The 16,111-nt window shown below is 37.8% G+C and overlaps 2 protein-coding genes across 17 annotated transcripts in view; one reads left to right on the forward strand and one right to left on the reverse strand.

Annotated features, from left to right (window-relative positions):
* LOC134665706 (CUGBP Elav-like family member 1) overlaps nucleotides 1–16,111 on the forward strand; it is a 385,067-nt gene that overhangs the window by 363,791 nt on the left and 5,165 nt on the right. For 10 of the 16 annotated variants that reach the window (XM_063522669.1, XM_063522693.1, XM_063522715.1 and 7 more), the window contains 5 exons: nucleotides 3,681–3,859; nucleotides 6,198–6,462; nucleotides 10,415–10,648; nucleotides 11,472–11,498; nucleotides 15,576–15,698. In XM_063522669.1, coding sequence (XP_063378739.1) covers nucleotides 3,681–3,859; nucleotides 6,198–6,462; nucleotides 10,415–10,648; nucleotides 11,472–11,498; nucleotides 15,576–15,698 — 828 coding nt within the window. Of the gene's footprint in view, nucleotides 1–3,680; nucleotides 3,860–6,197; nucleotides 6,463–10,414; nucleotides 10,649–11,405; nucleotides 11,499–15,575; nucleotides 15,699–16,111 lie in introns of those variants that run through there. The other 6 variants (XM_063522678.1, XM_063522720.1, XM_063522733.1 and 3 more) reach the window with 3 other exon arrangements.
* Nucleotides 1–16,111, reverse strand: part of LOC134665897 (mesoderm induction early response protein 1) — a 242,434-nt gene that overhangs the window by 175,001 nt on the left and 51,322 nt on the right. The window lies entirely within an intron of this gene.

The following is a 16,111-nucleotide window of genomic DNA, read 5'->3' on the forward strand; positions in this document are numbered from 1 at the left end:
TTGAAATTAATAAAAACAAACTTGTAAATAAAAATAAAATGTGAATTCGGTTCACTGCAGCAAGCGCGTGCCGGCTAAAATTGATCATTGAATTTGCAAGCAGAATTAGCGTAATGAAAACAGATACGAGGGGTAAACTCGTTACTTAAGGTACAGATAGCAGTGTCACGTGTTACATGATCTTACTTCAAAGCGTTATAGAACAAACATCTATGAAGATTAACCTTCAATAATAACAATAACACTTTATTTGTCACGAACGTATCCTTACTGTGTCTGATGTGTATGACAGCATCAAAGTGACACCTTGTAAAGAAAAGACGACGGTCACTTATTGTTGCTCGCCTGAATACTGATGTCTGACGTCACGCCGCTTATATTGTTCCAGATCAAGAGACCGCAGCATATCGAATATTATTTGTTTTGCTACATACAAACAATATTATGTATGTACTTATTATTGTTTTAATACGTATTCAACAATAGTTGATTGTTAACCAACGATAAAAGCCACGCCATTTAGACGGAATGTTTTTGCACTCAAACGAGAAAAAACATAATCAATAACACCTAGTTCTAGTCTGGTTGGCGTTTATCAAACTACTTTTTAGGAAATTCAATACCAGACTCTTTAAGAAAATAGGTACCAATTGATAACCCTCCGTGGGGCGATTACAACTATCATCACTACACCTTATAAAACGAAGTCTCATGTCCCGCCGCGTCTGTCTGTTTCACCTATCAATAGAGTGATTCTTGAGGAAGGTTTAGGTGTATAATTTGCTAACCCGTGTGATGTCCGGGCGGGTCCCTAGTGGATAATAAGTTTCGTTACAGTCAACTTGCACTGCTAAACCGAAGTTACGAGTATTCGAGCTTTCATGTATTCGAGTTGATCAGTTTTGTGTAATAAATAAATAAATAGCTGGTTGACTACTAGTATAAAATTGATCAGTAACTACATTTCATCCCGAATATATTTTTATTGCAACCTATAATATTATACCGAAAAAATAATTTTAATTAAAATTCGGTCGAGATTGGTATGTAATCAATTAGATGCCCACCAGTGCATTAAGCATCTAATTACTATGGAAATTCGTAATGATTGTTGAAACATCCAAATTTAACAAGAAGGAGAGTTATAATATAGCCTTTATTGCACAATACAAGAAAGTAGAAATGGCAAACTGAATGCCATTAGGCATTCTCTACCAGTTAACCATTGGCCCAAACAGAAACTTACGATTATTTAGAGATAAAAACATATCCAGTTCGGTTACGTGTACGAACAAAATGGTAAGTAAAACCAGCATGAACATGAACATAAATCTTATTTAAATAGGCTGCATAATCGGTCTCCCGTTTAATTTGCGTATTACGAAAACTAAAGTGGCACTCCGCGGGAAAAATCCTTCAATCCTGAAAAGAGCACGAGACTCGCCCCACGCCAAGGCCGCATTTCATTCAACGCTCATTACACTGCAATTCATTATTGTAGTCGCTACAAGAGACCGAGCACTTGCCAGGTTATGTAAATTGGTTAACGAACGGTGCCGTTACGAAGACGACGGGCCACTTAAACCTTTAGCATTTTAAAGCGGTATTTGCGCTAAGTACACAATTAGCTGTGCATTTATACTGATCACCGCTTCCAGACTAAGTGGGGATTCACATTGAATATTCTAATTAGTAGTTGACGCTCTTTACTGCCTTTTTAATGGTTGACTGTAATGAAATTTAACATCGTGACTCTGGGATTTACGTTTACGTGACAGAAGAAAAACCTATTTACATTGTGTAATTGTTACAAATATTGCCGTAATTTACACTATGTTGTGTCATAAAATACTCATGATATAATGCCGGCTGTACACACTCGTCGAGAAACCCCGAGACAGACCGAGAACGAGTGTGTAGTTACTGCTCGTGATCCCTTCTGTTCTCGATCTTATTCGTCTCGTCTCGCGCCTTTCCGATTGGATCGGAGCGCTTGGCGAGAGGCTTTCGGCAAGTATGTACCGCTTTCCTAAGGTATTCCGTAATTTTACAGGGTAACAAGTGTGTGTATACACGATCCCGCAACAGTTAATGAATATTTTATCAACATAAAACATAGAGATAACATAGAATATAAAATTTGAAAACCTTTATTTGTTTTCGAAGACCACGTATTGAAAATCAACCCCTGCACACTCGAAACAATCGTTTTACGTTTCGAAAATCAAATCGGTAACAAAGGGACTGTATTTAATCACGTGTTATTAAATAGGTAGCTCGCAAATTGATTCCGCAATATTCATACTCACACGAGAAACGTTCACGCGTGTTGATCACAAATTTAAACATACATCTAATGTGCGAAGCAGAGAGTCGGAATTACGTGGCTCTGTTGCTAACGCCTGGTGAGTTTTTCACTCCACACGGCTCGTTTTCTCGCGCCATTTTCATGCTAATCTCCCCACGAGCGTGCTGATTTTGCGGGCATGAAATATTTGTAACAGGCGGGCCTTCGCTTCGTACCTTTTCAATTTCGCCAGGACTTCCCCCGCGGGGGTTGAAAGCGCCGAATGTTGAATTTTACGCGTAAAACTCACTGCATTGTGTACTCGAGCCGTATGTATTGACGCCCCGAATATATCTCACCGTTTGTTTTTTTAACGTTTTTGTTTCATATGACCTACATTCTTAATGTTATATATTTGAGGGTTTAAAAGCTAAGGAATTGTCATGCACAGCGCATTATATAATGCAGAAGAATTGAGAATTTGCACTTAACCTCGCGCTTCGGATCGAGGAGTAGGTACATATTTCAGGGTAAAGCAAGGATTTCTGACATCGATGCCTCGAATGCACAATGCACTCAGTGTTGTGTCCGCAGGGTCGTTGCATAAATGTTACATGCCACTTGGAAGCTTGCTTGATACATATTTCAAAAGTGTTCACATGCTGATCGCCTCGACAAAGGTTCTGGATAAAATCCGTTTGTACGATATTATTTCAACCCGTGTCGTTGAATTAGGTTGAAACAACATATAAACGTAAACAAGAAACAAATATAAAGTTTCTAACCTCGAGCGAATTCCCAGTGCAACATCAGCAACGAGGGGCAAAGTTTTAAACACTCACGGAGATACTTGCCTTCTGGTAACAAATATACCTCTCCTGGCTTATGAGTTCCGTTTCGTTTTTTGGTTTGTTAAATAAGAAAAAGCTAGTGTTTGTTCGCAAATCTTGCTGCTCATTCTTGTTGATGTACCTACCTACAACTTATTAAAGCAAGGTATGGCTAAAGCGATTTGTACTTTTCTAATATATACTTGTATATTCCACCTGCAATGTAACCTGATTTTTACATACAATAAAAAACTAGAAACATGAAACTTTTTTTCTAAATAAATTTTATTCTACAAATAGATATGAGTACTAAAATTATGAACTTGCACTGACATCAAACCCTTTACGCGGAATTACTACAGAAGACATTTAAAATTCCAAACTAAGGACATTGATAAACAGTACTATCATAAGAAAAACGGAAAGTAGAATCGTAAATAACATAAATTCTGTCTGGTCAGACCTCGCCTTATCTTATTAATGATACCGGAAACATGTTAAGTGTAATAACTATATTAACTATAATTAATAAGGATCTAAGTGTATGATATGTTTGCCAACAGAACGCAAGCTGTTCGTGGGGATGCTCAATAAGAAGCTGTCGGAGAACGACGTGCGAGCGCTGTTCGCCGGGCATGGTGCCATCGAGGAATGCACCGTGCTGCGGGACGCGCAGGGTCAGAGCAAGGGCTGCGCGTTCGTCACGTTCGTCTCTAAGCAGGCGGCCATCGCTGCCATTAAGGTAAACCAAACTTCTTCCTCGTCGTATCCTCATGGCTGAGGGACGTGACGAATGTAGACACTTTACACCAGCGCTCTCCAAGCCGCTTTGTCTTGGGCCCAGTGCATGCTAACCTGCAAAGTGGCGTTTGTCTCTGATGTTATTATAACTAAAGTACCTACTAAATAATTAGCACTTCTTCTTCTCCCTGCCCTATCCCGCGTTATGAGAGGTCGGCACATGTTTTTCTCTTCCATTATCTTTCGTCACCTCAGCACTCACTCCTTTCTTTCTCTTATCCTCTTTTACACAATCCATCCGCTCTCCGTTCATCAACATTCATCCCTAACATTATTTTGCCTATATGGCATTCATCTCTCCTCATTACATGCCCATACCACGCTAGCCTACTACTACTAAATAAATTGCACTGAGACTGCTAACTGCTGCTGCTGCTGATCGTCTCATCCACGCTTACATGTGTATTGTATTTTAAATTCCTCTTTGGCAACGATATGCAGAACTGGAAATGTTTGAAAGTCGGATTTAACTACAGTAAAATCGGGTAGCAAAATATTTGTGGGTGTTAAATAAATAAACATGCCGGCCGTCTTGCTGAACATTTATAGCGGTGGGAAAAGGCTTTCAAAGCGCCGGCCGAATATAGGGAGTGCCAAGTGACAGCTGATAAAAATACCTAGATGTACAGTGGCGTTCAAAAGTACATGGATAGATGTCGACCGACCGTAATGCCTTAATATTACGGTTGAATCATGTCCATGCACTTTTGAACACCAGTGTACTTACATTTACCCTCTAGTATTAGCTTACGCGGTAGCTATACTGAGTGTAATAGTTAAGTACGTTGTTCGAACAAAAACTCGATAGATACATGCACTAAACATCCACTTATTTCATTCGAGTAGGTTCGAGTTCGACTACACTGAGAGAAAAGTACAACAAAAATACACTTAGAATTACAAAAATAAACTTAATCCGGGGACAAGGAGAGTTAACTAATAGGAACAAATTGACTTTTGTAATTTCTATTAGTTCTTGCAATTTCTATTATCTGTTTATTGAAATTATATTTGGGATTACTTAGCTGTTTGTAGAAATAAATAAACTTTACAGAAATAGTGAAACGTCCATAATTATTACTAAAACTTCATTTTTTCCCCCAGTACAGAACTGTTTTTTAATTCCTGGTGATGATTTTTCTCTCAGTGTAGTCATTTTATTGTAAGCACACCTATGATCATGATCAAACATGTCCGAGCACTAATCAATCTGTTCAACAAACTCGTAGGTATAATAACTACCTACCTCTTTTACCTTCATTTGGAAATCGATACTTATTGAATGATGAACACTTTCTTAAGCTTTCTTTCGAGCTTGTCCAAAAAAACTTCCAATAGAATTTGAACTAATAAAATCTAATCGTTCGTGTTAAAATCAATAGAGATTTCACACAAAGACTTCTTTAAGTTGGATCACTTTCAATTGAATAAGAAACTTTGAAAGCTCGAAGTTCTGTTAAATGCTTGAGGTTTTTAAATTGTTACGAATTCTTGATTGGTTAGCACCGGTGAAGTTTTAAGCGGATTGGATCGTTCTAATAACTCGGTCCATTAATGGTCCCAATTAGAAATGCTTCCTGGCGTCTTGGGAATTAGACTGTATTACCCACCTATGATTGACGTTTTCGAATAATGCCGCTATATATGTTGATATCTAAGTGGCAATATGTAGGTATAGTATGTCTAAATATGTATAAATACATATAGACACATAGGTAAGGTTTAAATGCGTCAAATCTGTCGGATGGCTATAAAGTATTGAAGGTATATAAATGAAGAATTAAGGCATAAGGAATTAAAACTTTACTGGAAAGTTAGGAATGTATAGTTAAGAACGTTCCTGTGCCTACTATAATGTCTCGCACATGTCTATTGAACGCGTCAAATATGTGCGTAGGGTAATAGGTATCTATTAGGGAGTAACGGCCATTTTGATTAACATTTTGATTGAGTACCTACTTCTGGTGATTAGGAACAAGGAAAATGAGGACACTATATCAATCTCTGAACCTCTCTTGCGATTTACATTATTATTTCTGCTAGTTTCATTTACAAGCGATTGTAAATATGTATATGTAAAAAATAAATTGTTATCTAAAGTCCCATAATTAACGGGCGCGTAGGTATAGCAAATGATTTTTGCCCAGTTTCTAAAAAAATATGTTTTTTCAACCATTATTTAATTACAGAATTGATTATATTTTTTAAATGTTGGAAGTTAAAAGCTACCTACCAGCTAACTTATCCTAAGTAACGATAATATATTTCCCAATTTCCAGACACTGCACCACAGCCAGACTATGGAGGGTTGTTCAGCCCCGCTGGTTGTGAAATTCGCCGACACGCAAAAAGAGAAAGAGCAGAAGAAGCTGCAGGCGATGCAGGCGAGCCTGTGGGGGCTGACGACGCCGGTGACGCCGACGGCGTACCTCGCGTCGGAGGCGGCGCTCTCGCCCGCCACCCAGCTGCAGCTGCTGCAGCAGTTGCAGGCGGTGGGGCTGCAGCAGCAGTTGCTGCAGGGCCAAGGATCCACGCTGCTTCAAGGTTAGTTGCTGGCGATAAACAAAAATTATTGCTGATACAGCAACGTCTTTAATATTAATTATTAAACATAATGTTATGGTTTAACATGGTAACTGAAGTTTGGGACCCTGAAGGTTAGGTTAGGGCTAAACGTGTAAGCTGCTAGAACAGAGCAGCCCCAAATGATGGGCTCGCAAGAGCAACGCCGACGAGGTATCGGAGGTCTACTACAATCGAGTTCCTGAAACCCCGCCAACAAAGCGCGCGGCGGGACACCCCAGGGGATTTAGTCCGTGGAAGTCGGACATACCCACTGAGCTTCTCCCGGGCCAATGGGATCCATTTTTTTTTGATGACCCAAGGGGAATCCCTTATGGATCCCATTGGCCCGGAAGTCTAGTGGTCGGCTAGTCTGTGGCCATGAGTAAGCCCATTCTTAATTTAAAAAAAAAGCTCAGTGTTTTACTTTACCCTAACCTTCTTAAAAAACCGGCCAAGTGCGAGTCGGACTCGCACACGAAGGGTTCCGTACCATTATCTAAAAAAACGGTCACCCATCCAAGTACTGACCCCACCCGACGTTGCTTAACTTCGGTCAAAAATGACGTTTGTTGTATGGGAGCCCCACTTAAATCTTTATTTTATTATGTTTTTAGTATTTGTTGTTATAGCGGCAACAGAAATACGTCAACTGTGAAAATATCAGCTGTCTAGCTATCACGGTTCGTGAGATACAGCCTGGTGACGGACGGACGGACGGACGGACGGACAGCGGAGTCTTAGTAATAGGATCCCGTTTTACCCTTTGGGTACGGAACCCTAAAAACAAAATTTCCTAAAGAAACTCCTATGAAACAAACAAAATTTAAAAAGACATCAACGCGTGCCGACTGAACCTCATTCACTTTGATTACTATACAACACCTTATCTTAAGTACCTACTATTTAAGACTAATGCCTTGAGCATAATAACGAGGACCATCAGCATTCATCAAATCGCGCCGCACCGCGGTCACAACGAGATCGCTTACATAGGACACTTCTATGGGCATCAAAGGATTGATTGAGCCGCCTCGCGCCGCGTCCCGCCGTTTCGCTTCGGGATCGCGCGATGTTCGCCTACATAAGACGCTGCGTAAGCAAGATCCATATTTATTAAAAAACTTTCAACTTTCAAGATTCTTACAGATTCTGTCAAACAACATCCCATTTGACAGTATCTGTCAACAATAATACTTAAGTAATTTTATTTTGTACTTAACCATGACAAAATATGATCTTACACTAAATTTGACAAAAAAGCTGTCAAATTTGACAGTTTGACAGATCATGTCAATATACACTGGGACACTATAACATGTCACTTTGTACCAAATATTCCCATACGAAACCCAAAAAGTCGCCCAAAAATATATAAGCACAGCGATCACTGGGGCTGCAAGTGCGTTGCCGGCCCTTAAGATGAGAAATGCAGTCTACAAAAAATTACCCAACATTGACATTTAGTACTAAACTATGACAAAATATAATACTTTACACTAAATTTGACAAAAACGAACAAATTTAACAGTTTGACAGATTATGTCAATATACGTGGGTTATTCGTCGACCGCCATATTGGTAACATCGCCTCGTGATTCATTTCTTTGTTTTTGCTCATTAATGTTGTTTAAAGTGTAATATTGATAGCGTATTATGCAGTAAATTAATGTGGAAGTGTGCAGATAATGAAAAATTAATCATGAAACGCGTTTAACCACCATTCTGGCGTCAACGCCGGGTAGCCCACGAGGGTCCTTGTAAAGTCCAGCTATCACCTTACAAGAGCTCATAACCCTAATACCGAACAACGTCGTGCTCTACGAGCATTTGGTATTTCTACCTCTAACCGTGGCTGGCTAGAGCCCTAGAGGCCATAATTTGATAGTTTTATACCGTACACTGGCTAAAGTTTATTTATTACAAATAATATTAATTCGATCCCACGTGGGATCCACTTTGACGTTGGCGAAATCATCGACAGTATCGATGGAGCCATATTACCCAAAGATTGATTGATGTCAATATACATTATGCCATGTCACTTTGTACTAAATATTACCATACACATAAATGCATGTATATAAGTAGCGTACACGAAGAGAGGCCTATAGGTCAGCAGTGGGCGACTGAAAGCGAAAATGATGATGATGATGATTACCATATAATTACCTATTCTATTCTATTCTATTCAATAATAATATTTAATTAATTTTATTTTGTACTTAACTTAACCATGACAAAATATGATCTTACACTAAATTTGACAAAAACTGTCAAATTTGACAGTTTGACAGATCATGTCAATATACACTGGGACACTGTAACATGTCCCTTTGTACCAAATATTCCCATACGAAACCCAAAAACTCGCCCAAAAATACATAAGCACAGCGATCACTGGGGCTGCAAGTGCGTTGCCGGCCCTTAAGATGAGAAATGCAGTCTACAAAAAATTACCCAACATTGACATTTAGTACTAAACTATGACAAAATATAATACTTTACACTAAATTTGACAAAAAAAAACAAATTTGACAGTTTGACAGATTATGTCAATATACATTATGCCATGTCACTTACTAAATATTACCATACACATAAATGCATGTATAATAAGTGGCGTACACGAAGAGAGGCCTATACTCAGCAGTGGGCGACTGAAAGCGAAAATGATGATGATGATGATGATGATGATGATGATGATGATTACCATATAAATCATGACCCGAACTTACTAACCCGAAATTACAAAAAAAAAATTAATCTATGTAAAACGGTCAAGTGCGAGTCGGATTTCAATATATCCATACAAAAAGTCATCAGCGCCTGATGGAGTTAATAGCAAAGTTTTTTCGTAAATTCGTACCTTCAGAACGATATATCTCGAAAACGGTTAGAGCTAGAGAGATGAAAAAAAAACCGTTTCTGTAAAATTTTAATATCTTTTGTTCAACCCCAAATCCAACCATATAGTCTTGTAACTTTAATTAAAAAAAAATAACTTTGGTCAAAAATCACGTTTGTTGTATGGGAGCCCCATTTAAATCTTTATTTTATTCTGTTTTTAGTATTTGTTGTTATAGCGGCAACAGAAATACATAATCTGTGAAAATTTCAACTGTCTAGCTATCACGGTTCGTGAGATACAGCCTGGTGACAGACGGACGGACGGACGGACGGACGGACGGACGGACGGACAGCGAAGTCTTAGTAATAGGGTCCCGTTTTACCCTTTGGGTACGGAACCCTAAAAACGATTAGTCAAAACTACGAATAAATCAATATTTTTGGTATTCATAATTATGTACCTAGTTTGTTTCCAAGCCGTAATGAAACCTAGCCATGTTCATGCATTACGGTTAATCCCACATGACAAACAAAGTTGATTATATCAGTGACTTCAGTTTCCGCAGATGACTCAATTTGGGGCAGGACGCTCAAATGAGCCTTAATCATTTATGTTTATTATTTATTTAAGTGAGTTTCATTTCACGTCCCTGAACTGAATATATTTTCGGTTGATTGACTATGACAATAAATATATGACTACTTATACAAAGAAAGCGTAACTGTAGGTATACCAGAGTTGAGATCACGCAAACAACGACATGTCATGTCATTACATATTGACTGGCGTAATTTTAAAATTTTGTGTCCTTTTTCGTACCCATATTGTTTACTCTATAAATGCTCATACAAAACTCAAAGGTGATATACTTACTGATATATTATTGACAGGTACTCGTACTTGTTTACACAGGCACAGGTACAGTAAAATTGCTACGTTCAATGAGACTTCAATTAAATGAAAATATAGAGAGGTAAACTAAGTTTTTCTTGTTTATTAATTTACGTTGACTCTACACCTTTCCCGCTCCCAAGTTTTATTTTAACCCTATCCCTTTTAATTTGTTCTTATTTCTCCGTTTAGGTGTTAACTATCAGGATATCGCTTTCAATGGCGCAGGCTTGAGCGGCGGGACAGTGAGCGGGGTGGGCGGAGTGACGTCCATGGGTGGCGGGGCCGCCGACCAGCTGGGCGGGCTGCTCGCGCCGGTGTCGGTGCAGAACCTGGCGGCTCTGGCAGCTATGACGCAGCCCGTGGTGACGCAGGCGGCGCCCATAGCCCCCGCTGCCGCGCCTCAGCCGGCGGCGCCACAATTATGTGAGTCCGCTATTTTACCTTATTTAATTACCGTCATGATCCGTTACTCTATTTTATACTTACAACAGCCTGTAGACTCGCATTAGTAAAATACGTAGACACGTTATGTCATACTGAGGAATGAGAAGTACAGACGTAGGGTCCTCGCCGATCGGCAGGTTTGATTGCCGATGCTGAGTGGCAAAGCAGTATAATAAAAGAATTTGTATTTACGTATTTTCCTGACTGTCTAATTTGAGTAAGCTGTAGTTGAGTTTGTCTTCTGTCAAACCACATATCACTTATATGTATTTTAAAAATTTAGGTATAGTTGACTCTCAATTTGTCAGTGTCTAAAATTACCTTTAGCAAATCCCGATCAGGAAAATTGATTTACAAATATAATATATTTCATAGAAGTCAGGGACTTCAAAAAAGGCATTGCGGTACGGTTTCTGATTTTGATGATCGTTAGCAAGACACGTCCTTACTTTTGATCCTGTTTCAACTCTTTATGGTTGGTAATAAAGGTATATTGGATCGGATTGGTAAAGCGAGGATACGTAGAAACCGGGTAATAAATAGGGCTGCCAACCCTCACGCGGACCCTCACCATCCATTCACCGAAACTCGTCCACCAGCGCTATTAAGCTGTAATAAATTCCACACTAATTGCCAACCCTGTGAGATCCCTAATTGGGACGTAGCCTACATAAGTTGGCAACCATAAAAAAACCATAAAAGCGTACTTTTTGTCCTGCAAACTTTCCTATTTCAGGTTGGACTTTATAAATTGAGAAAAAATTAAAAACGTTACTAACGATGAACATTTTTCACACTTCAGGTCTTCTCGGGAAGACTAACATAACAGGTAAAAACGAATTTTTATGAATTCGAAAGTGTGCCTTGTTTATATGGAATGCCTCTCTGTTTTTGATTTCTTGGTTCGGCGTTTTAAATGAGACGAATAAGTTATTTTTATAAAAATATATATGTTTAATAAACTCTCTTAGAATAAATAGAATAAATAGCCACGCTTCGAATCGAGACCTCCATTTATGTTGAATTAACATTAAATAAATTGCTTCTCTTGGTTGATTTCAAAGTTAGATGGGCAGGGAGCATTATAAGAACGAATTTAATCTGACTCCTACGGATTTTAAGGTAAAATTGAGCAGAAAGCAATTACAAGTACGAACAGTGGCTGCTTTAACTTAATCCTTTACATTTGAGCAAATTGCCGGGAAAAATCCCTTACGCGCACATTTACTGTTAAATTTTTTATTAGGTCTCATTTAAATCGCCGATCCGAGGATGGCTTGGTTTAATATCAATGTACAGCTGTGTTACCAGGATCAATCGTATGTTTGTGTAGAGGTAGAAATCTGTGTCGGAAGTGACTGTGACTTCTGATATGTAGGAAAGTTTCATCGTCCTACTACCCACTAATATCATAGACGAAAAATTTCAATGGTTATAAATTGAAAGAATCCAATTCTTGCAACTTTTGTAGCATTAGATACTGAGTCCTAAGTCTTTAGTAGGTACTTACATACATCAGTTTAAAACCGTAGGGTTCAGTCAGCATCATATATGTAAATAGTGATAGCGAAAGTGGGCAAATAATATATATCGTAACACACCTTTGTTACTATACAGATATGAATGTGTTCCGATATACACGGTGTTTTTATTGAATTCCGTTACGTTCGAGATATGACTAAATACCTATTGTGGTAAACTTACTCGATATACTCATGGACAAATGTCCATCGAAATCCATCAAATCAAATGATTTGATGGATTTCGCAGTTGGCCCCATAGTAAAAGTTGCTCAGTATTACCTAAATAATATATCCACCCCTGACAGTATGGTCAGATATAACAATTTCAACCTGTACCTATATAGATATGTATTATATTTGATGATGATATTTATATACTAAAAGTATATCATCATAGCATAGCAGTCATGCACAAAGTAAATCAATATCTATGCCTATTCTGCTATTCCTCCTTCGTTAAGCATATACCAAATGACTACAAAAGTTGCAAAGATATTTCAGCCACCAGTATTTTTACCAGCAGAATCTACTTATATCTATACAAAATATGTCTAGCTTAACAGGCTGTTTTAACACTTCAAAAAAACGCTTTAAAACCTTTAAAACAGGCGATAGCCAATTCTGTTTTTTTAACCTTTGTTTCGTTTGATGAGGTTTGGTGTGACAAGTGTTTGATTTACATCGTACAAGTACATAGGGAATGAGGTAGCTGGTTCTGTTTAAAAATGTTTATTTTTATATTAGAGGTAGTTTTTATAATCACTCGTAATACGGTCGCTATCAAACGACATTGCTTCAATGTACAGTCGACGTTAAAGACATGTTTAAAATTTTGCAGTTTTGCACCTTACTCCTTTGTAATAATAAGGCGAAAAGTTTTAAGTATAATTTTTGACGCTGACTGTACCTATACTGACCTGACGCTACACTACTTGAAAAAAAAAACTTATTTTAAAAACGAGATTGTTTCTTGTTTATCTCGACAACGTATAAATCGCAAAAGAACGTAACTTTGTAACGTTGGTAGAAACTGAGTAACACGGTATTAGTACCCTTATTATTTAATAGAAATTGATTAAGAGGAAAGTGAACGATGGCTTCTTTATACAAACGTCCGCATTTTCCTCCTAATGAAACGAAAAAAAAATCTAACAAAGGGTCCGTGTTTAATTAACATAAAATTGTGTAAAAATAATGTATATAATGTTAATATTCAGACAGGAAAATGTGGGTTATATTCGTATGGAGAAGCGCTAGTGCAATTTCCTCTTAATAATCGAATACGTACTTTCCTAATTACTTATTAGGTACTTATAAAACATGTTTCAGAAATGATTACCTATGATCATGTTACCAGCGCAAATTTTTAGTTCGTATGTTGCGTTATTTGGTGCTACTAATTTGAAAGTTGCACTAACAGTAACTCTATGTATTTGCATTTCCATTAGGTACAGTCAAGTGTAAAAATATGGGTGCATATAACTTACTGAAAAATATGTCCTATAATAGTTCTTAATTCCCTGACATAAGAGCTATGGGATATATTTTTGAGTATGATGTGTGCACCCATATTTTTACTCTTGACTGTACATGCGATGCATACAGGACTTAGTTAAACTTTTATGAGTAGTAACGATTCGGCAGCCATTTGCCATTCTGGCGATTTCGTTGCTTTACTGGACAGATTGTCTCTCAGTAGCCTTGATTTCATTGTACTGTGTCCAACAATAATAAATTAATAATAACATGCTGTTGTCTACTTGGAATTTCTCGCAAACCGCAAAAAAGACGGCTACACACTACATATCTATTCTTACAAGAAGAATCTCTTGGCCTGTTTTATAATTTTGCTTATGCCTGAAATCTTTATTTCTAGAGTGTTGCTTTAGTGTTTAGATTGTTATTTTTGAATAATATGAGTATTGCGTTGTTGAAACGTGTTTCTTGTCGATTAACCATTCATTGTTTTGCATGAGAGTGCTAACTAATTTTTTGTACAATGTTGGGTTAAGCGCAGTGCCGTCGTGGGATGGTGTCAAGCGAGTCAACATTTACATTTATAATGAAATGCCAAGTACTTACTACGTGTACTTATGTCACTGTTTTAGAGACTCAATTATTGCTTTGCGACATGCCTTCTCATAACAAAAATACAAGAAATATTTGTGTAGCTGTGACGTCGCATGTGTCGCAACAATTTCTTACGAAAAAATTAAAACAATATGATTACACGTTCAACAAATGAATTAGGCTAAATACCTATTTAGTATTTAGGTAGGTTCAGTGTACAATCAGCATCACATAGCGTCTTTTTTATGCTAGCTGTACCTACCTACCTATTTATTAACTAATCAGCTTACTAATATATTACAAGAGGGTTGTTGTTTCATTCGGAAAGGAGAAAGGACGAGCAGTTTTTAAACCTACATAAGTATTGAGTTACTGTATCAAAGGTACCGTGGTACTTAAAAGTTAAAAAAGCATATTAAGCTAAAAACTTCGCTTACATTATTTCCTTATCTAGTAGCATAACCAAGAGCATACGTACATACCTGTAAATATTTTCCGTAATGTGTAAGTCAGTTTTTATGTCCACATAATAGAGTTCATTAAGATATAGGTAACTGAGAATTGTATAAAACTTAATAACTTTGACTTAGGTAGAGGTGTGATACTGATAAAACGTTATTAGTCTTGCTTTATAAATGTGGAGTAGGCAGAAGATCTTTGATCTACAGAAGTAATTAATGCATGAAATTATCCTTTTGCCGCCAGCGTTACGTATAAAGCGGTGTTTTGTGTGTTGTTGTTGTTACTAATAACCTTAGAGTCGTGTTATTTGTCTTGCGTTATACATTTGTTGCCACGGATTTACGTACATGATGATATATTGGTTAATTGTAATTTGAACCCCAATTCTTTAGTAATGATTTATTACTAGGTATCCGCACACTACAGTAACTACCTACACGGATGACCGGGGTTAATACCTACGTGCATGCTCATAGCAAGAGTGAAAGAGATTGTAATATGAGCCTGTTCGTCACCTATTCTAATCTTGAACTTTCTATGACAAACGGTTTCTAAGAAAAACGCCTGCGACAGACATCGAAGTAATATGGGCTCCTGATAAGCACTGGTCAAGAGAAGGGCAAAGGGGGAAGGGGAAGGGTAGGGGTAGTGGGGTATCTACATAAGATAGGATATTAAAAAACTCCGAAAGAATCGCGTTTGAGGGGCTTGGTACTAATATGATTCCCTTTACCTTTTCTTAAATTGACGTCATATTTAGATCTTACTTAAATTAGTCCGAAGTTAATATATCATCAATTTTACATTATATTGTGAACAACGTGTATTAATAAAGAGTCTAATGTCCACAGGGTCTACAGCGGAGCCACTGAGCTCTGCGTACGCGGCGCAGTTTGGCAGCGCATTCGCGGCCGCGCCGCTCGGTTCCGTGCTCGGCTCGGCCGCCGCGGCCGCTGCGGGCAAGCAGGTCGAAGGTACGATACGATACCTACTCACATTCCGTCACGTGAGCAGTCAGATACATATGTACCTATGGCTATTTTTTTCTCAGTGTTTCTACGTTCCCTTTCAATGTTTTTAGTGGTATCCTAATGCATAACCAAAGTTAATTTTCATTTAGTAAGTTCATTACCTACCTACTTATACAAATGCACACATTATCAGGCAATGCATATTACTACACCTTATAAAACAAAGTCCCCCGCCGCGGCTGTAACTCTTTATGTCCGTATGTTCGCAATAAACTCTAATACTGAACGGCTTTAAATGCGGTTTTTTACATATTAAGTAATAGAGTGACTCTTGAGGAAGGTTTAGGTGTACTTATAATTTAATTAAGGTTTTGTGTAAAATATTAATATTATCTAGTAAAATATTAAAATGTAGG

Source organism: Cydia fagiglandana, chromosome 1 (genome assembly GCF_963556715.1).
Source record: "Cydia fagiglandana chromosome 1, ilCydFagi1.1, whole genome shotgun sequence".
In the NCBI taxonomy this organism is placed as follows: Eukaryota; Metazoa; Arthropoda; class Insecta; order Lepidoptera; family Tortricidae; genus Cydia; species Cydia fagiglandana.